The 21,866-nt window shown below is 26.7% G+C and overlaps 4 protein-coding genes and 1 long non-coding RNA gene across 13 annotated transcripts; 3 read left to right on the top strand and 2 right to left on the bottom strand.

Moving 5' to 3' along the window:
* The first annotated feature begins 73 nt into the window (after nucleotides 1-73).
* On the top strand, nucleotides 74-6,941 carry Dmpd (F-box protein dampened). Of its 6 annotated transcripts, none has more exons than XM_074238525.1 (6): nucleotides 74-190; nucleotides 2,258-2,489; nucleotides 2,614-2,862; nucleotides 3,241-3,433; nucleotides 3,890-4,260; nucleotides 4,429-6,941. In XM_074238525.1, the coding sequence occupies exons 2-6, from the start codon at nucleotides 2,277-2,279 to the stop codon at nucleotides 4,795-4,797; spliced, it is 1,395 nt and encodes a 464-aa protein (XP_074094626.1). In that variant the 5' UTR covers nucleotides 74-190; nucleotides 2,258-2,276; the 3' UTR covers nucleotides 4,798-6,941. The 6 variants fall into 6 exon arrangements, with proteins under 6 accessions (XP_074094626.1, XP_074094625.1, XP_074094628.1 ...); XM_074238524.1 differs by lacking the exon at nucleotides 74-190 and adding an exon at nucleotides 1,360-1,892; XM_074238527.1 differs by lacking the exon at nucleotides 74-190 and adding an exon at nucleotides 1,967-1,984.
* A 1,522-nt stretch (nucleotides 6,942-8,463) lies between these two features.
* LOC141524218 (carbonic anhydrase 2-like) lies at nucleotides 8,464-13,110 on the bottom strand. 3 transcript variants are annotated; one of them, XM_074237946.1, is made up of 8 exons: nucleotides 12,972-13,110; nucleotides 10,195-10,261; nucleotides 10,004-10,132; nucleotides 9,706-9,847; nucleotides 9,425-9,633; nucleotides 9,144-9,280; nucleotides 8,920-9,076; nucleotides 8,464-8,853 (listed from the first exon to the last, which is right to left on the bottom strand). In XM_074237946.1, the coding sequence occupies exons 2-7, from the start codon at nucleotides 10,199-10,201 to the stop codon at nucleotides 8,966-8,968; spliced, it is 735 nt and encodes a 244-aa protein (XP_074094047.1). In that variant the 5' UTR covers nucleotides 10,202-10,261; nucleotides 12,972-13,110; the 3' UTR covers nucleotides 8,464-8,853; nucleotides 8,920-8,965. The 3 variants fall into 3 exon arrangements, with proteins under 3 accessions (XP_074094047.1, XP_074094046.1, XP_074094048.1); XM_074237945.1 differs by having other exon boundaries at nucleotides 8,464-9,076; XM_074237947.1 differs by lacking the exon at nucleotides 12,972-13,110 and adding an exon at nucleotides 12,420-12,534 and having other exon boundaries at nucleotides 8,464-9,076.
* On the top strand, nucleotides 12,602-16,970 carry LOC141524220 (carbonic anhydrase 1). Its single transcript, XM_074237948.1, has 6 exons — nucleotides 12,602-12,751; nucleotides 13,004-13,294; nucleotides 13,414-13,667; nucleotides 15,338-15,562; nucleotides 15,636-15,751; nucleotides 16,832-16,970. Exons 2-5 carry the CDS (start codon nucleotides 13,042-13,044, stop codon nucleotides 15,732-15,734), a joined length of 831 nt encoding a protein of 276 aa, XP_074094049.1. The 5' UTR covers nucleotides 12,602-12,751; nucleotides 13,004-13,041; the 3' UTR covers nucleotides 15,735-15,751; nucleotides 16,832-16,970.
* Nucleotides 15,879-21,863, bottom strand: LOC141524217 (tetraspanin-11). 2 transcript variants are annotated; one of them, XM_074237943.1, is made up of 9 exons: nucleotides 21,727-21,863; nucleotides 20,980-21,224; nucleotides 20,684-20,896; nucleotides 18,446-18,631; nucleotides 18,098-18,220; nucleotides 17,965-18,018; nucleotides 17,072-17,161; nucleotides 16,911-16,994; nucleotides 15,879-16,766 (listed from the first exon to the last, which is right to left on the bottom strand). In XM_074237943.1, exons 2-9 carry the CDS (start codon nucleotides 21,025-21,027, stop codon nucleotides 16,701-16,703), a joined length of 864 nt encoding a protein of 287 aa, XP_074094044.1. In that variant the 5' UTR covers nucleotides 21,028-21,224; nucleotides 21,727-21,863; the 3' UTR covers nucleotides 15,879-16,700. The 2 variants fall into 2 exon arrangements, with proteins under 2 accessions (XP_074094044.1, XP_074094045.1); XM_074237944.1 differs by lacking the exon at nucleotides 21,727-21,863 and adding an exon at nucleotides 21,559-21,709.
* Nucleotides 17,086-17,935, top strand: LOC141524221 (uncharacterized). The gene is made up of 3 exons (XR_012478677.1): nucleotides 17,086-17,198; nucleotides 17,284-17,316; nucleotides 17,400-17,935. It is a non-coding gene; the product is annotated as an uncharacterized LOC141524221 (long non-coding RNA).
* Nucleotides 21,864-21,866: the final 3 nt, after the last annotated feature.

Genomic DNA, 21,866 nt, shown 5'->3' with positions numbered 1-21,866 from the left:
GTATCTGCTATACCGACAAAATTTTAGAGGGAAAATTTTTTGCCCGCAAAATCCACGCATAGTAACTAGCGCCACATGTATCACCCGCAAGGGAAACAGACATACAAATAGAGTAAGATAAAAAAATAACGTCGTGAAAAGGAAATGGACTAGTCCCAACTAGTCCGTAGTCCTATTTTCCGTGCATCACGTAAGTTTCTTTGTTGTCATCCATCATTTTATAAAATATTTCCATTTTAAACAATTTAATGTGATTGCTAACTTTACTTATCATTTACTATAATTACACTTGTTTATTTGTTTATTCTTAATTAATAATACACCGACTATTAAATTAACTATCTTACTAATTAATATAACGAAAATTTTTAGATCAATTATACACCCAAAATAAGTGGTAACGTCAACTCTGGTGGATTAAAAAACACAAACATATATTTAATTATTGACTGTAATAATTAAATAAAATAAAGTAAATAGTCAGCGCACAAGTGACATCAAAATGTCGCTGGGCTTTAAAAACGCTAACCTTCGCAATAATTTAATTGCAACACTAATATCGCCAGCAGTATCATTAATTGCCATTTTATTTTAATTATCTTATTTGTTACTAACAATAATGCAATTAATGCTGCGGTCTATTTAACGGTTTTTATACAATCAGAAAGCGTGTGAACTTAGATGATAGCTATCTTGTTATTTATATAAATTATTTATGGGATTATAGTGTGTGATTTAGCAATGGCAATAAAAAATATTGTGGGATCGGATAGAAAAAAATAAAAACAAATTGTTATTTTTCCAGTGCATCTTTTATATCTTCAATAAATGCAAAGTATACTCCTTTAAAATTGAGTGTTTTTAGATAAATAAATACACTTGTGTTTATTTTGACATTTGACAAGTATTTTGACGACTCCGTTTTCATGTAGTTTAAATAAATTTTTACAAGAAAATATTTTTATAATACATGACAAAATTTTAATATAATTTAATTAAAAAAATTTTAGCATGTATTGTGACAATTTTTTTAGCAACTTTGTTGTTTCAGTAAATAATTAAAAATACTTTTTTTTTTTTTTAAGTATTTTCTACTGTAGTGAATAATAATAATTTACAATAATAATATTATTGAATAATAATTATTTACAAAAAATTAAACTGTCATCAGTATTGAAAAAAATCTTTAATATTACTTCATACATTTAGGGTTGAAAAAATAATTTTTTTTTTTTTAATAAATTATAAAAAAATATTAAAATTTTTTAGTAGTGTGTTTTAAATTATTTAAAAAAAAAAATTTTTACTCCAATATCTGCTATTATATTATAGAAAAAATTTCTACAGTAATTTTATCATTCCAAGTACCGATATTTTTATAAAAAAAAAAAACCTCAATTTATCAAAGAAGTCATTCTGAAATTTCCAAAGGAAACCTTAAGGGTCGGAAAAAAAGTAAAATAGAAAAAGCAACATTGAATTTGACGTGAATCTGTTGGCATTTAGAAACTCAGTGTAGTGGTCATGGAATAGAAGGGTCGCGGGAATGCAGGGGGTTGGTGACTGTTGCGGGGCCAGGAGAAGGAAAAGAGTGAAAGAGAGTGCACCAGTGATCAGTGATATGAAGTAAAATAGCCGGAGCTGGAGTAGAAGCAGAGAATGTATCAAAGAAGGAGAGAAAGAGATTGTGATGGTTTTAGAGGAGAGGAAAAGCAACTAGCGGCTAGAGACTAGAGGGGGAAAGTTATTCTTTTTAGTACCGAAAGGGAGCTCTATGCAAAAGCTCTTTAAACTAAGTGTGTATTGTATTGCGTTTGTTGAATTCAGATTTAGATTTGGAATAGGAATTAATTGTTGTTTTATAGAATCCGTTGAGAACGACACCGAGATAGGTATTATATACAATACCTAAGATAGTTTATGTGGATATGGTTACAAAGTGAGGAGGGATCGATCCTCTGTTCTATTATATATTTTATCAGAGGTTTTTTTAGATACTTTTATTCATGTTATCTGTATTATGTGTTCAAAGTCTTTGATTACATGCTCGAATGTTCTATCGAGCAAATCAAAGGGCTCTTGTAAATATCTGTGCATAATTCCTCTATAAAATCTCGGTAAATTATACTGACTACTCAGGTGTTTACCAAACTGTTATTAATAATGTTGATGTCATATTTGTTTATTTTATTTTGTTTTATTATTTCAAATTTTTATATTAATATTTTTTTTTTTTTTTTTTTTTTTTTTTTTTTAGATAGACAAACAGAGCCAAAATGGTGTCCACTCGTCAGTCGAGTAATATGGGAAGCAAAGTTACTGATACTAGTGAACCTGGACCACCACGCAAAAACAGCCAGAATGCTGGTGCTAGTTCCTTGCCTGAACCAGTACCCAGCCGCAATCTAAATCTTCTGGATTTGCCACCGGAGATCTTTGAGAAGATCGCCAGCTATCTTGACTATAACACTATCGCAAACATTCGTCCGGTTTGTTTTTTTTTAATGTGATTTAATTTTATTTGCAATTTTTATGTTTGATTTTTTTTTTTATGAAGAATGAAGCTGTTATTACTGGTTATTGGTTGTCGAATAATTTTAGCCTGGTGTCTAGGTATGCCACCAAATGAACTCGATGTGTGGCGCGATTCTGAGCTCCTCGTTCCAACGAATCCTGGGACAAATGCTGAGTCGCTTTCATGGTATCAAAGCCAGGATGCCAAGACGTGAATCAGCACGTCGAAACCACCCGCTGTCATGTGAATCTGATATCATTGAAACTGTTCATATGCGACTTACTTTGTTGCAAATGACGCTTGGCAAACATATTGAACGTAAACACTGCTGTTTTTTTCCTGGTTTGGTAATTATTTTTTTTAATTATTAAAATTCAATGTTTCTTTTTTAATATAAATATTTTTATTTTAATTTAGATGTTTTTTTTGTTTTTCTTTTGGTGAGAATGTTTTTTAAATGACTTTTAATTTTAATATTTTGTAACTTTATTTTAAATGGAGTAAAAATATTTTTAATAATTTTTTTTTAATTAAAATTTTCAACTTTAATTTGAAAAGAATTTATTTTTAAGTTTTAATTTTTGATTTCCATATTAATGATTTTTATTTAAACTTTTAAAATTTAGACTCCAAATTTACAATTATTAATAATTGTCTTGCTCAGTCTTTATTTTTTATATTTTTATTAAACAACAATTTTTTATCTAGATTCAATTCTTTCATAGATTCTAGATGAAGTAAACCGTGTTTTACATTACATAAAAGTAACTCCAAAACTTGTAAAGCCTTACAAAGTTACTGACGAATTATTTGATTTGAGTTCAATGGCTATGGAATTCTTCAAAGAGCAGATTGAGCCAACTCTGCCAGAAATTGCATGCTTTAGTGATTTTCTTGACATTGCTGGTACATTTTCAAGTACGTAAATTATTACTTTTATTTTAATATCCACTAATTAAAGCGCGACTGCTAGCTTTGACTATTTTTTTCCTAAAAATTATTTCCTTTGTTTTTTTAATTTTTTTCCCAAAAATAATTAACTCTTAAAAAAAAAAAAGTCCTTGAATTTATAAAAAAAAATTTTTTTATCCTGAAAAGTAATTAACTTCCAAGTAAAATAAGTTTCTGCCGAGCCTTTATAAATTTTTCGAGTCCAACCTCAAGCCTAGTTATTTTTATTCACCTGGAAAGTGTAACGGAAACGCCATAAGTATAAACTTTATCGCAATTTCGAAAGTTACATTTTTTCCACTTCCAAACAAAAAAACGCAACCACTTGAAAGATAACGGTTTCGTAAATTTAATAAAATTGTTTATTTATTATTACTTGAAATTTTTTTTTTTATATTAAATTAATTCTTGATTAATTCGCAGCGTCAAGTAGCGTAAGCAAATCATTTCTGTGTCTGGACACTCTACCACTAGTGGATAATAGCGACTGTAGCAGCAGCAGCGTAGAATGCTCCTCCCGACCTTCGGTGCACGATGAACCAGAGTTGTTGGAGATTAACACACCACCTCAATCAAACATGGTTCTACGGAAACGTATACGCAGAATAAAACTGAACATGAAAAAGTATAATACCCAGTTGGTTCGGATGCAACGCAATCTCAATCTCTGCAAAACCAAAATAGCCGAACAACAAAAGCAGATCCTCGAATATGCAAATCGTCTTGATGATAATGATAAAAAGAACGAAGAGACATCCAGAAAGTTCAGCACTCTGCTACAGGTATTTACTAAGGTACTATTGATGCATTGATGATTAGATCAAATGCATCTCTCTGACTTAGTTCAATATACTGTTGCAGAACTTCTAAATTACTCGTGATAAATACCTAAAATAAAGTTGGATAAATAGCTGAATAGTGAACTGGTGAATTGATTAATTACAAATGATTATTTATTTCAGGAATTGAATAAATGCAAGACAGAACTGCAGTACTGGCGCTCGAAATCACCCGCAATACCTGTCTGCAATGGTTGTGGACAGTCGATGCCGATGCCTGCTGAAGATCTACAGGCTCTAGCCAATCAGTCAGCTAGCGTACTAGCAGAATCATTCGCAGAGCCCCTTAATTTCATTCCTATAGCTTTTGATAGCCCTACTGAGTCTACTCAGGAGCAATTGACACCCCAGACGTCGGTGATGGCGCCACCTAAGGTACCACTCTCCGTTCCAACAAAACGAAAAATTTCCATCGATGACGCAGCGTCTGATGCCACCAAAAAATCCCGACGTACTGTAAAGTCACGTCATGCCAAGCGTAATAAAATTTAAAAATAATTGATGGTACAAAATTATATAATTAATAATAACAATAGCGTTGATTTATTACAATTATCAATCTTATGAATTTAATAACTTGTTTCCAATGGAATATTCATAAATGTTTATTATTAATTTATTAATTTTATACTTTTTCGTTCTTGCAGGATTGTCGTAAGTGTTCATTTTTTTAAATTATTAAGAAGTAAATTTTATTTAAAGTGTTGAATTTAAAATTTTTCGGTTATATTTTACCAAAATTGTTGTTGAAATTTAGTTAATTATTTAGATTAGTTTTTCAAATTAATATTTGATGATAAAATAATTTTTTTATTGATGAAAAAAAAAGTATATAATGTTAAAAATTTCCACTTAACAAATAATTTTACTTCTTATGAATAAAAATTTAGTTAATTAACTATTATTACAATTACTTAATTACGTGTTTACTTTGTGACACTGAGGACAATATCCGCACGGAGAACTTGCCGTAGTTAAATTAATTCAACCACAAATTGGAATTATTATTCAGAGTAATAATTATGGACTTAGATCACTGTAATTATTATTCATAATACTAATTCACTATATTTTTTATTTCTTACTTACTTTTTTTCTGTACTAATTTTCGTCAGTGAAATTATTCGTTATATTATATTAAGAGACATTGTTCAGATTGTTTTCAGTAAACATCACGATTGTAAAAATGAAATGAAAATCCAATTAATAATTTAATTGCGAATTGTATAATTGTAAATTAATCGCAAGCTTAACATGAAATTGTACAAAAAAAGAAAAAATAAAAAAAAATTTGTCTCACTGATCGAAACGAATAATCAACTCACGACCACTTACAACTTAATTTAAATGAATTATTTACTAGTAATTAAATAATTATTAGTTAACAAAAAAATAGTAGAGAAAATAAAAATAGACTAAAGGTAGTTGATAATAATTATTGATGATTATTATTATACTCATACTTGATCATATTTAATTATTAATATCAATAACAAACATTTACTTTAATAAAAAAATTTTAAGTGTATGCAGTAGGGTGTTTGAATTGAAAACAATATTATATTATAATGTTCATTTCAAGATATTGATGTGTACGACAGGAAGAGAAACGTTATGGATTGAAACCTGATATGACTATCAACATTTTGAATGAAAATTATACGATATATTATCGGCAAATAAAACACCCTAACATATAGTTAAAACAATATTATATATTTGAGTGAAGGAGACGTTAGAAATCTGTGCTTAAGGCATTTTAGTTTTTATCTGAAACAAAATAGATAATTTATAGTATTTCTATTAATTGAACAAACTAATAAACAAATAAATAAATAAATAAATATATATATATATATATATATATATATATATATATATATATATATATATATATATATATATATTGATTACGGAAAAAAATATAAGCGTGTGTGAGGTTGAGTGAACGATAAATAAAAAATATATATTATACAAATAAATGAATATATATTATATATAATATTGAAAATAAATTTAATTTGGATGTGATTAAAAAATTGACATATTGCGATATTTTGAAAAAAAAAAAAAAAAAAAAAAAAAAAAAAAGTGACCTTTCATGGCGTTTCTGGTAATTTTAAAAATTTTCTTTCTGAAAAATAATTAATAAACGTAAGAATTTTTTTATCGATATTTTACAATGAATTCATTGCGGCGGAGTGATTTTTTTTTCTTTATGTACTTTAATAAAATTATAAAATTAAGACTAATTATTTTTTTGTAGGGATAAATAAAAAATAAAATTATGTATATGTTAATTGTAAATTATATTGTCATTTGAGTAAACTAAAATATGATTTGAATAAGTAAATTGTCAATATAATTATAAGAATAAATGAGCGGTCAGAGATTAACGGAGGGATTTAGTGAGTTGAGTAAATTTCAAAGATTTAATTGTATAATCCAACAGTCCGCACAATTGCAAATACTTAATTATTTGTTGTTAACAGATAAATAAATAAATAAATGAAGTAATTTAAAGTTACACGTAGAAGCGAATGATGTCAACGCTCCTGCCAGTCGAGAAAAATATATATTATTATAATTAATAATTAATTACTAATAGTAAATAAAAAAATTATATTATTAATGAATCTTCTGTCTTAATTGATTTAATAATAAACATTTTTTCATTTTATAAACAGTACTATTTTTTTTAACTCGCTATTATAATTTTCCATTTTACTTTTATTTTTTAATTTAATTTATAAGGTTTCTAGATTTTAATAACGATAGCATTAAAATGAATAGAGCTAATATTTTACAAACCTCTAGAGTCAACAATTTTAACAAAAAAGCCCGTGGACATAAAAGAGTTATATAAAATCGCAAACATTTAAATCGAATAAATATGACGGTTTTATTATTATTATCATCATAAAAATAACGGATTTGCTTTAGTTGGCAAATAAATTTACTATCCACACAATGAAACTTTTTCAAAAGTCCTGCAAATTGAAAAGTATTAAATAAATTTCTTTTTATAGTTATTTTTATTTCAATCCAATAAAATTTCAATTTTAAAATGCGATATTTTTAATCTTGTCTAATTTTAATCATCGACTTTTAAAGGTTGAAAGTAACATTTGTATACTTCATTATTGGTTTTTAACTTTCCGTTTTTTGAAAATCGAGTTTTCATCAGATCTCGGAGTTTTGAGGTCCTAGGAAGCTTCCCTGACTATTCTCATGATTACAGACGCCTGTATGTGTGTGCGTGTGTGTGGATGCATATAAACCTCTGATAACTTTTGAACGATTTGACTGATTTTTTCGCGGTTGGCACTATTCGTAAGGCCTTGACTAATTTGAAATTTTTAATATAATTTAGACCGATTCGGACCGTTAGATTTTGGAAAATCTCAAAAAACCGCGAAAAAAAATTTTTTCAATGTTCAAAAATGGTTTTTTAGAAATAACTTTTAAACGGCTTGACCGATCGATTTCAAAAACTAATCAGCTCTTAAGAGAAAAAACCCACGTCAATTGCTGCCAGGCTGGTCGAAATCGGTTGGTCTGATCAATTTATGTTTAAAAGTAAATCATAGGATTCGAAAAATTGCATCGAATTTTTCCAACCGCGTGAAAATCAGTTTATTCATTCAAAAGTAATTGCAGTTTGAAAATTTTAAGAATTGTGTTTTATTAAACTTCTATCAAGCCTAGAACAGCTAACTCTTTGAGCTTGGAGAGCTCAAAATACAATATAAATTATATTTTTGAGCTCGAAAAACTCAAAAACGTAATAAGTGCAATTTTAAGCATCTAGGTGTGGAATTAGCGGGAAGTTGCACAATGAAAAAAAAAATTAACTTGAATCAAGAGTAAAATTCTTGAACCAAGAAAATAATTTTGAAGAAGCTTTTAAATTAAATGATTTTCAAAAGGGTATCTTTTTATTTTTGATTAATCTAGACAAAAAACTGGTTATCTTCAATTCTAAATATTTTTATCAAACTTTTTTAATTTTGCTATAAAGTGCTATCGGTTATGAAGCTACAATTCGATTTTCATTTAGAAATCTTTATAATTCTCGAAGTAATTAATATTTAAAAGTTCAAAAAACTGCTTTTTTAAAATATAAAAAGATACCCTTTTGAAAATCAGCTCCTCAACTATAATGTACTTAAACCAAGTGAAATTTTTTAGTCTAAGAATTTTTTAACTCAAACCAAGATGAAATTCTTCAAAATTATTTACTTCATTCAAGTAAATTTTTTTTTCTGTGCAAGGATAGCCTTTAGGGTCAACTGTTTTTCTAATTTTTTTTTTTTTTTATAACAACTTTAATCATAAAAATAATTCTTACACCCGCTACTTACCAACTCAAGATTTTTTAGGCAGTTAAATTTTTTAGCAAACATCAGGTGAATACCAAGTGAAGAATTTTAATAATTTAACTACCGTATAATGCGTGTAAATGTTGAAATAAAACTAACTAAACTCGTTGAGGATTATCCGTGGAAAGTATATTCGAATTATACAAGCAAATGTCAACATAGCATGCTAAAAACTTGTAAAATTAGTGCTTTCACTTTGAGAATAAATTTAAATAAATTTTTATAATTATACCCTTTTTTAATTTTTTTTTTGTCTAATAATAAGTTATAAATTTGTCTTATTCATTGAGAACAGTAAATACTTGGCTGGTATTTAGAGTGTTTATTTTATGACAATTATCAATTATTTCTTCTTGGTTTTCATTTTTAAGTTTTCGAAATTCGTTAATCTGAAAACAAGAAGTTTTCTTGATTAAATTTTAACATTTTTTAATATTTTAGTTGGGGAGTATTTACCTGGTACGAAGTCACGGGAATAAATAACGGAAACACTATCCATATAACACACTCAGGGTCGGTTTTAACGTGATAAGAACCAGAATAAGTGTAGTATTTTGAGCAATAAATTGCTTTTCGCATCCAGTACAAAATATCTGTAATAAATTTAATATTAAATTAACGGAAAATAATAAACGATTTCTCTAAATTGTTATTTTAGTCTAGATAACTCATTGGGTAATTAAATTTTTTTCCAATAAATCTTATCAATAAGACAAATATAAATTAAATAAGTTTACTCGTTGGAAGATTTATACTGGTATGAGGATTCCGTATGAACTTTAAATGTTCAATTATTTCTTCCACATACGGATTACTTTTCAAATAAGCGTCCTTGGTAACCAAAAAAAAGTAAACAAGTACACAAAGCCCGTCCTTGTACTTCAAACAATCATTAAATTTATTATATTTGCTGTTGCGATGAACTACGTGAGCTTCCATGGAATACCTGGAAAATTCAATTATTTATTTAATTGATCGATGTCGGTTTCAGCATAAAAGTGTAACAATAAATAATTACGAAGCTCCATTGATTTCGTGTTCAGAACCATCGCAATCGCATTCTCCCCAGTGGAAATGTACATTGACAAATTTAAATTCATCAGTCAAAGGCCCACCGGTTATAGTTGAGCCTGGTCGATTCCCCATTAGCTGAATAATTGCTGTTAATTTATTATTTAACAATTAACAATGATTCTCTAATTATTATTATAGCCAACAGCTACTGTTACTATTATGACTATTATTATCATCACAATCATTATCGTTACGGCGCTACTTGACTTCATAGATCTATTACAATATAAATTTCCAATTACCTGTTTCCCCATTGTTTGCTATCATGGCTTCTCCTCCTTTGATCCAGTGGCCTTTCATTATTAAAGGCGGGTACTTTATCAATTTTGTCTTTTTGTCATTTATATTTATCGGTGATTTACTCGTTCGTCCTGGAGTTTTTTTAATTAAGACTAAGACAATACAAAATAATTAATAATTAAAAAAAACTTACCTTCCATTTTTTTTTTTTCATATTTTTTACGGCTTCATTTTACTTAAGTTTTATCGCCTGTTTTTTCCTATTGAATGAGAAAAAAAATAGAATTTGTCACATGTTTACCATCAAAATTGAACGATTGTCAATTTGTTCTTAAAAATAATAACTATATTTATCTCATTGTATTTTAATAAGTTAAGTTTACTCTATATTCTTCAATACTTGAAACAAATTTTTTTCATATGTTTCTATGATATTCATTTATTTAAGTCAATAAAATCTTTAGTTATCTAAAAAAACAATATGAATAAATTCCAGTGAATTACACTTTTATTAATAAAATTAAAAAAAAAAAAAAATGGGTTTTACACTTTCGGAACTTTGGATGTTATTAGGATGTCTTCTAATGATTGGTAATTTTTATTTTTCTCAACATATAAATATCGCGACCCAAATGTCAAAAGGGCGCATATTAATTTATACGCTCTTTTGGCTTTGCAGTGCGTATAAATTTTATTTTTTTTTTTACTAATCGCTTTATTAACACTTTCTAAGTCTAAAATTAAAAAAATAAATTTCCAAAGCCAAAAGGGCGTATAATTTTTTTTGCCGATTACTTTGAATTGTGGGTTATAAAATATGTTACTAATTTTGCTGCAGAATTGAAAATATATATTGATTATTAAATTACAAATAAGGTAAAAAAGACCTAGTTATTGACACTCGCCTATTTGTTTGACATTTGCAATTTTATTCTAATTAAAAAATTAAATGTTTTAAAAAATCAATTTTCTTAAAATTTATAATTATTAATTTATGAGAGTTGACTTGTTTTTTTTTTTTTTTATTGAAATAAAATTGCAAGTTTCAATAACTAGTCCAGTGTCAATAACTGAATCTTTTACCTTAGGATATTTTTAAAGGTTATTATTATAATTTTAATACAAATTCTGTTTATAATTTTAATTGAAAATGAAAAAAGCAAACAGTTGCGATATCTAACGTGGTTGCTGAGTCAGGGGTGTGAAACTCAACAATATTAAATGATCTGGATTTATTTTTTAGAGTTAAATTTTATATTTCAGAGCAAAGTTGAAAGTATTTTTTTATGCGCTCTTCTGGCTTTAGACTAACTTTTTTCTAAAGCCAAAAGGACGTATGTTTTGAGATATGCCCTTTTTGGCATTAATAAATTGAAAAATTTTTTTTGACAAATCTTTACGTTTTGAGCAGTTTTAAGTTAAATGGCAAAAAAAACTTTTACACGCCCTTTTGGCATAAGACCCTATCTAGCTGCCGTAATACGCCCTTTTGGCATTTGGGTCACGAAATGTCAAAAATGAAATGAAAATTAAGTTAGCCGACACCTAAAAATTTTTATAATTTTTTTTTATTCATAAAATTACAAAAAAATTAAAAAAAAATTTTTAATTTGTAAAAAATTTTTAAAATTACGAGTGCAATTTTTAAAAAATATTTTTTAGTTCTAATTTAACAGAAAAAAATTGAAAACGTTTTGAGCAGATTTAAGTTAAATCGCGAAAAAAAATTTTTTACACGCTCTTTTGGCATTAAACCCTATCTAGCTGCTGTAATACGCCCTTTTAGCATTTGGGTCGCGATACACAGTAAAAAATTTTCCGTCATTGCGTCAAAAATTCTCCGTGTCAAATATTTTAATGTCAAATATCTAACACTTTTTTATGTCAATTTAACATAATACAATTGTGTTATTAGTTCGCATTTTTTCTAACACAAAAAAGTGTTATCTTATAAAAAAGTAACATTTCAACACTGTCATTATAAAATCAACATTTAAGTTGTGTTGATTTTACATAAACATGTGTCAGAAACTGCTCTCTACTTTTTTAGGCGAGATAAACGCCGCCATCTTGTACATTCACATCTCTCATATATATCATACAAACATAAAAAAAATTTTGTTTTACAAAATTTTTATTTTTGTTAAAAGTATATTTTAAAAATATTCAAGTGATTGTTAAATTTAATGTTTTATTGGTGGAAAGTGATTTGAGTGTATCAACCATAAATGTCAATTTAATTTAGTGTGAAATGTTTTTAATAAAAATAATTAACCTCCAAAGCCTTTATATTTTTTGTTTAACGTTTACTTTCTTCAAAATATAAAACAGTTTTTTAATTAATATAATTATTTTACAATATTGTTTAGATGATATTGAAATTGGCAGATATCTATTTAGAAAAATTATGAAACTTACGAAAAAGAATTGGTTATTTTAATTGATTATTTCATGTAAATAATTATTTTACTATTTTATAATAAAACCGTAAAAAAATGTGCTGTTGCTACAATGTTTATTTCAACGAATTATCAATTAATCCCTTTATTGATACAAAAGTTCCACATATTTGATAACTTGAATATTTTTATTGAAAATAATTGAGGTTAAGCATTATCGTTACGTCAATCTAGAGAGATCACTTCTTAACATTTTATTGTGTAAATATTCGACACTTACAAGTGTCAAAAATCTTCGGATGAACCATGGATTATTTTGACATAAGTTTATGTAACATTTAACACAAAAATGTGTTATTTTTTTTAACATAAAACATTTACGTTAAAATGACACAAAATTTATGTTAAATTTTTTTTGACACATATTTTTGTGTTAAAAATGACGCAAAATTTTTTACTGTGATATATTTTCTTTTATTAAAAAAAAAAAAAAAAAAAAGAATTACCTAATAAAAAAAAAAAATGATACTTATTTATTTCTACTGAGTGTAAAATGATTATCAAAACTTACCAACTAATTAAAAATTTTATTCTTCTCAATAGGCTTAGTAATATATGATTTTTTGGAATGGACAACATTAATGACAATTGGAAGTAATCTATCAATTAATTCTTCACCAACCGACATAACGATAAACACAACATCCAGACTCGATGAATGGGAAAGGAAAAATCCAGTTATCAAACAAGAAATTATTGTTGAGGAAACAAATCAATTTCCGATTGATATAGCAACTCGTCGAGTAACAGTTATAGAAATTAGCGAGCCGTTAAAATGGCACGGATACTCGGCTCAACCAGTCGCCATGACAATGACTAATGATGGACGCTCGAGTAATTTATTTAACTAATTACTCTTATTTAATTCAATTTAAATTTAGCTAGTACATGACCTCCTTTGAGCACTAGTAACGTGGATAATAAGATTAATTTGTACTTGCATATTGTATTAGTCGTAGTACGAAGCTTTTGGTCAAGAGGAGTGCGGCCGTGTATTGCAGGCGGGCCATTGAAGGATTCGTATCACTTAAATTCAATAGTCTTTAATTGGGGATTATCCGATAATGTCAGCAAACATTCCATAGACCGTACGCAGTTTCCACTTGAAATGCAACTGATTCACCTCAAATCTGAACATGAGAGTTTTGAAGATGCTATTCAGTCGGAAAATAGAGACTCCGTTGCTATTGTTTCTTTTTTATTTGAGGTAAGTAGTATGCTCGTGAAACAATCTTATGAAATGGATAATTTATTGCTTGATATGGCTTTTAATTTTATGAAATTTCATTATCTTTTAATGATATTGAAATCAACAAACTGTTAATAATTTTTAATTTTTTTTGTTTATTAAGAAACACCACTGTGACAATTGAAAAAAGAGGTGATTTTCGGGAATTTTTTTGACAGGGAAAATAAAAGGAATTTGGGGATCGGATTTTTTTTATTTTATTAAGGATATATTAAAGATTATTACCCTAAATTTTTATTGAAAAATATTTAATTATTACAAAGTTATTAAAATAGAAAAAATTTCTCCCTCCATGATCGGTTCGATAACTCAAAAACGGATCATCTGAACATAAAAACCCAAATTTTAATTGAAAATTTTCTTACTATTCTTACTGTTTTTTTTTTTTTGTTTTAACCCGGCTAAAAAAATCTTTAAAATAAAAATTTTTTAAATTCCGTACGTGCGACGATAACTTACATCCTTCCTCATTAAAAAGCAATTTGGGTTTTTATTTTCAGATGGTCCGTTTTTGAGTTATCGAACCGACTATGGAGGGGGAAATTTTTTCTAGTGCTCTACGAGATTGTTAATAACTTTGTAGCAATTAAGTATTTTTTAATCAAAATTTAAAGTAATAATCTTTAATGTACCCTTAATAAAATAAAAAAAATCTGATCCTCAAATCCCTTTATTTTCCCTGTCAAAAAAATTCCCGAAAATGATCTCTTTTTTTCGATCGTCACAGTGGTGTTCCCCTTTAAATAAGTCAGAACTTGAAAAATATTTTTGTAACATTGCATTTATAGTTTTTCAAATTTTTATATCGACCTTCTAATTAGCAAATTGTCTAACTCCATTTTAGAAAATCTTCCATTTGTTCGAAAAAATAATTAGATAAAAATTTATTCTCACTTAAAAAAATCATTTAATATTTAATAGAGATATAATATTTTGGTTTGGATCATTCAAAAAATTTATAATTGGACTATTGCTTCATCAGAATGTTAAAAAATTATTCTCTATAAAATAAAGAGTTAGACCAATTGCTAATTAGACTGTCGCTATAAATTTTTTTTTTTCAATAAATTTTTCGATAAGAAAAATCCTAAAAATTATCAGATGTCTACTAATTTTAGTATCTTGAATTTTGTAGTATTTCATAAAATACCAGAACTTAAATTTCATTAAATTTTACAAAACTTCATGAAATTTCACATAATTCTGTTACATTTTATGAAAAATATTCATGTCTTAGATAAAATTTTATAAACTTTTATGAAACTATAAAGATAAAATATTCTTATAAAGTTTTATGAAATTTAACATAATTTAATGAAGAAATTTTTTTTTCACGAAGGTAAAATAAAAAGAAAAATTATAATTTCTTTCTTAATTATTAAACGATCAAAATTTTATTTTCTTATATATTTGTATGGTAGTAAAATTTTTTATTTTAAATTTTTGAAATAAAAAAAAACTGGTAAAATCGTGAGTAAAAATAAATTTTAATCTTTTAATAGGGACAATCAATATTCAAGCGCTTTTATTTTCATTAAAATTGAAATTTTAATCATAGATTTCAATAAAAACCCTAAAAAAAATGAGTTGTCAAATAAAACTGAATAATAAAAAGATAAAAAAAATAGCCGACAGATAATGACAACAATACCTTGGATCCGATAATAGCAAATTTATCACGTGTCATCAACATAAACACAAAAGTCTACATCCCGCCATTCTACCTCGACACCCTATTTCCATTATTTGAAAGCAAATTCTACAGCTACAATGGATCGTTAACGCAGCCTCCATACTCTGAAATAGTGACATGGATTATTCAATCAAAACTGCTCTTCATATCTTCGTCACAAGTAATTGTCATCAGCAATTTTTACAAGCTATTTTCTTATCATACCCTTTGACTAATTCAAATATGCGTTCCAGATGATCCAATTTCGCAAAGTTCAATCATACATTCCAATAATTTATAACAAAAAATCATTATTCAACGATCAAGATATTTATTTTCATGAACTAAATTAACTCACCGAAATCTAACAGTAATTATACACGTATTTATTATCATACAATTATATATATATATATAGACATTTTTTTACATATTTATCCAACTGTACATGAAAATAATATTTTTATAATAAATTACAATTAATTAAATAAATTAAGCAATGTATAGAAAATATAGCTTTAAATAATCGCATTTTATATTATATTAAAAATAATTATATATATATATATATATATATATTTATTTATTTGTTTATTTAATTATTTATTTATTTATATTTGTCATTCCATTTATATAACTTTCCTTTTATTTTCTTGTTTTTTAAATGCAAAAAATACTTGAAAAGGCTGCATTGGACGCGATTATTTTTTTTTAATGAATATTTTTATTTACAAATAATTTATATATTTATTATTTTTGTTAAATAATATTTATGATTTATCCATATAATACCAAGGCAAGGGCTAATTTTAAAAGTACAGTAAATTTTTAGACAGAATTCTCTACTTTTCTTCTCACATTAAATAAAATATAATTTTAATAATTAAAATTTAAAAAAATAAGCAGTTTTATAAAAACTCAATATTTTTTAACTTAAAATAACAAAAATTCTTTTTCATAACAATTTGTCAATAAAGTATATATAACAGTTATCTTGTTGAATAGCTGTTACACCTGTCAAAGCAGAGAATGCTGTCTAAGAATAATTTCAAAATGAAATAAATTGAAATGAATAAATTCAGTGATTTGAGATGTCAGTTAGTTAAATTAACAATAAAATGTAATCAGCTGAAATAAGTCAATTAAATTAACATTATTGACATAGTTATTAATTATTTAGCCATCAAATACACTCCACTAAGTATTTCTAGGTCTAACGTCAGCACGGACGTTAAAGTCCGCACTGTATAATACGTAAAACTGTAATGAGTATTACGTAATGAGATGTATCAAAAAAAATACGGCAGTGATGATTGGAATCAATTCTCTGGATCGCGATTGCGAAATGTTTGACACAATATCGTTGCTGTTATTATCCCCAGAGTCTGAAAATTATTCAACTATTTCAATAAACTCTATTGCGATAATTAATTTTTTAATTAACTTCCAGCTTGATACAGTCTGACGAAGCCAATAAGCAAATATTAATTAATACACACATACACATCTATGTTTATGTGTGAGCTTACCTGAATACCTGCCATGCCCATGCCGAGAAAAACAAGCTTTAAACTCTCATTACGAAGCCAATTTGTCGCTCTTTCAAGGCAACCCTGCAATTTAAGTATTGATTATAAGCGTATTTAAATATACAATAATAAAATCAATGAAAGTATTATGATAAACTGACTATTTTATTTCTAAAACCTTCATTCGATTCCGGATCTGTTGATTGGCAAGCTGCTTCATCTTTTGGTTGCGGATGTAACCATGGCTCATTCTGTACAGTATTTTGTTTTAATTAATTTTAATTCTGGGTAATTATTTATGGTCAAATGATTCTACATTACAAACTTTTAATTAATTTGCGTTAATTTTTTTTTAACAAATTCGTATTTTTAGCTCAAAAAACCGCTACTAATTGGATTTTCTCATGTAAGTAATTAAATCATTTACTGATTATACTTCTGTAGATGAGTTTTTTTTTTTTTGTCAATTATTTATTGTTTGTGTTTCAGAATTTATTTTGGAAGTTACAATTTTACGGATAGATAAAGTGACAGGTCACTTTGCAGTAAATTAAAATTTTTTATTGTTTGAAGATTTATTTTATTTTTATAAAATAAATTATATTTTTTATAAAAATTATATGAAATGTGTGGAATAGTTAATTTTGTTTCACAATACTACAAAGTATGAATATTTTACCAAAAGAATTGGTATCCGGTAAAGTATGTGCGAGCTCTAAATCATAAAATTATATAAAAATCTGCATATCGCAATCTATAAATTTAATTTGATTGTATATGAACTCATAAATTCCATTAAAAAGAGTGTATTTCAGCTGATAGCTAGAACAAATGTCAAAAAGACGCATAAAAATGACAATTTATGATACACATTAACCGAATGAGTTTATGGAAGGCATTGAGCCAAAATTACTATACAAGGGAAATCAATCCCTCTGAAATGTCATGAAAAAAAGTACCCATTAAAATTTTAATAAAGATTTGATTTTTTTTTATAATCTTATAAACTCTAATCAATTATAATTTTATGGATTAATAATTGAAAAATACTAACGTCTTTGTGGAACACTCTTGCAACGACACTCATCGGACTTCCGGTATTTTTAGCCTGAATAAAAAACAATAATAATCTGTAGATGGAATGTGTAAATATTTGCATATTTAACAGATAAAAAATGTTTAAATACCTCGTGGTTTTTAAGTATGCAACAAGTAAGAGGAACCTGCCTTTTAAGTCCGGATATCCTACCATCTCTCCACCAAGCAGTTCCATTGTAATCACCGTCACCGTAAATGCCGCAGCAATTAAACTATAATTTCAAATCATTCATTAATACTCAATTACCTACTTGGAATTTTATGTAACTCTATTTAAATTGATTTTTCTAGGTTGAATGGTAATTTTTACTCTGCATAGTTATTTTTAACTTTTCAATCAAGATATAATACTGAAATTTATCACATGGAAGATAATTTTAGTATTAATTATCACTATCAGACTTTAGAAGAGTAATGAGTAATGGAGTAATTGATACCTTGTACTGTGCAAAATCAAGACTTTGACTAAATGCGATATCACTTGTCCGATCGTGGCCGTAGTGATCTGCTAATCGATCTAATAATCTATTTTCCAAGCCAGTAACTGCACGGTAGGATAGAAAACCACCGACGGCCGCAGTCGCTAATTCGCAAACTATTAATCCAACAAGCATTGCAACATACTGGAAATCAGAAATCAAAGTTATTTTAGAGACATAAAAACTAAGCTCAAGTTTAGAGGGAATAAAATAAAATAAAAACTCTGGTGAGAGCAGTTAATTCTTTTAACGAGCTTAACTCATTGAAATCCATTAGCCTTTATTTTTTACCCCGAAGTACGAAACTCCAAACATTTTATTTGCCAATACTATGTTTTTCATCAACATTTGGAAAAACGCACGCTTGAAATCCAATTTCTCAAGATTTTAAATTTTCGTTTAAATGTCTGACAGCTGTAATAAAGATTCACTGTCAACTGGTAGCAAGTAAATAAAGTTTTTGGGTTTGAACACCAGTTACCTGTTGACTTTTTAAATAAAAATAAATTTAATATTTTATTTACAAACTTTTCCTAGGAGAAAAATAGATTTTTATCATTTATTTCATGTTTTCAATAAAACTATTTTTATTGAACTTGTAAGATAAATATAAACTTTATCTAGAATTTTTACTTGAATGATAATTTTGAAAATACTTTGTACTTGGATCGATAATGAAACAATGCACCGAGGTACTTTTTTATTTTATTTTGAATCTTTTACTTTAAAAAACATTTTTGATTGAATTGACTAAAAATTTTTTTCCCTCTTTAAATATTTCATTTTTATATTTACAATTTAATAAAATTTTTAAACTAAGTTCAACTGTCTGCGAAAATAACATGAAGTTTTTGAACATATCATGAAATATAAAATTATATGATATTATTATTTCCACTGGAATGTAAAAGTTAATAAAAGTCGAGAAAGTTTAATAAAACTTGATGGCGTTTTTTTTTACAAAAAAATAAAATGATTTCGAATTAATAAGTAATATATATACTGTTACTAAATAATAATAATATTGTAATTTTAAGTTCCACCAACTTAAATAATAATTTTAAAATATGGCAATTATATAAAAGTCGAGCTTCATCTAATTTCAGCAATAAAAAATCGAAAAATGAAGACATTAAAAAATTCATGAAGGTGAATTCATGAAGGTGAACTCAGCAGACAGCTAGTTTTTGAGAATTTTTACATTAATTTTAACTTAATGGTTGTAAAAAAAATCTAAAAAATTGCCTAGAAAAAAGTTGTGAAAATTTCCAAATGCATTTTTTTATACTATTTCTTCTCTAACAAATAAATTGTTTATAAATTATCAAAAAATGATCAAATGTCTGCTAAATTCACACTCATAAAAATTCATTTTTTTTCACAGTTTATAAAAAATGTCAAAATTAATGACACTATTTTTTTTGTTGCATTTTTTTATGCTCTTTAAAAAATAGTATGGTACTCTTTAAATTGATTTTTGGAAAATATTTTTGAAAAACGAGGTAAGTACAGAAATTTTTTTTAATTCAAAACTATGAAAGAAGAATATTAGTATAGAGTTTTAATTTTTTGCCAGTTAAATTAAAAAACAACTAAGTAACAAAGTAACCCGAAATAGGTTGAAGAAATGGGTTGTGATACAAAATCATTGAATTTAATTTTAATGAGGCACTTGAGAATGTATACTTATATTTAATATAACTATAAGAAATTGATTAAAATATAAATGGACATACTTTCTATTTTTTTTCCTGACCTATGTTCAGATAAATTTTTTATCTCTGTAGGTAAATATATACAGTATAAACTTTGTATATATTTCCACATAAATTTATATACATGTATATTTCATTTTGTTATTTGAAATAAATAAAAAAAAATTCCATAAATTTTCGATAAATAATTCGTAAATCTGCCATGAAGAAAAATTAAGTGAAGTCAATAATTTTTCGATTTTTTAAAAATTCTTACATTTAAACAATTAATAAAAAAATGTATGTAATTTATTATTAACAAAACAATAGCAGTAAATTTTCTAAAAAATAGTTTTATACTATTTAAAATAAAAAAATTTAACTTTATCGTGCAAAAAATATTTTTCTCGCAAACATAATCAGCGCTAATAATACCATTAATAAATATTGAGTACAACTAGTAATTATAACAATAATAATAATGATGATTATGATTACTTACAACACCCAAAATGCACTGACTTCCATGCAAAGACGCGCGGCACCCGATAAATCCCACCGTCAATACAATAAACCCGTGACCTAGTAGTACGTAGGACAATATTTGCACCGTGTCATGGGGTGTTATGCTCTTGGCGAAGAGGTTTAACAAATGACCACTGCTCGGCTCTAATATCAACCAAGTGCCGATAACAATCACCATAAACCCACTCAACTGGAATCACAAAAATTAATAAAAATAAAACTAGTATCTTTATAGTTTCTAAAAACAGATAAATAATTATCAACACTAATTACCCAAATTATTAAATTAAACATAAAAACGGTTATCTTGAGATGCTTCATCTCTCAGGTGGTCATCCACTCATCGATTTAGCTGCTAAATATCCAATTGTTGCTGCTGGCCTGCAGCCACCAGAATCCAGAATCTCAACGATTCCGTGCTGTTGGTTTTAAGTTTTTAAATCCATCTCTCAGTTCAAGGGATTCTATGACGTCAATGCTGAACCAAAATTTTTTTTTCGCATCAACAATTGTTCATTCTAAAACCAAAAAATAACAATAATTACACTTTATAATAAATAATTACATCACTCAAATTTCCCGACAAAGTACTCGGGTTTTATGACAATTTGTTTTTATTTTCATTTTCAACTGCGGTATTGTTTCCAGCAAACAATGAAATTAATGATAATGAATATTTCATCGAATTAAATTGAATAATACTATAAAAAATTTATCTTCTGTTAATCCAGATTTTACATTGATAAATGATATCAGATAATGAAATTTTACATAAAAGCTTATGAGATATTATCCTTTCGGTTTATTTTTTATACTTAATTGAATCCTTTAATTTATTCAAAAACTAATTACAATATTTAATTAAATAAAATTTCCACAAGCTTTCCGTTAACGGCGCTGCTTTTGAAGCATCAAGTTAATTAATTTTATCGATTTTTTGTTTTCATTTTCCAGGTAAATTGCTGGAAATAATCGCAGATCGAAAGAATTAAAATAAAAGGAAGAATATAAAGTATTCACATATTATCTGTTGCACAGCGCGGTTTCCGAGAGGTAAAATTGCGCGGTTGAGCCCCAGAGAGTCCGAGGATAACTGAGCGCGGGTTAATGTCGATACCCTGGATGGAGTATCATCAGTCCGGGTGGGTACTATGTTCTTC

The sequence above is a fragment of the Cotesia typhae genome, unplaced genomic scaffold (genome assembly GCF_013202065.1).
Source record: "Cotesia typhae breed Kobodo isofemale line unplaced genomic scaffold, CoteBio_Ctyphae contig_22, whole genome shotgun sequence".
Taxonomy (NCBI): Eukaryota; Metazoa; Arthropoda; class Insecta; order Hymenoptera; family Braconidae; genus Cotesia; species Cotesia typhae.
Note: the sequence above shows the minus strand (reverse complement) of the source record. Positions and strands in the feature narration are given on the sequence as shown.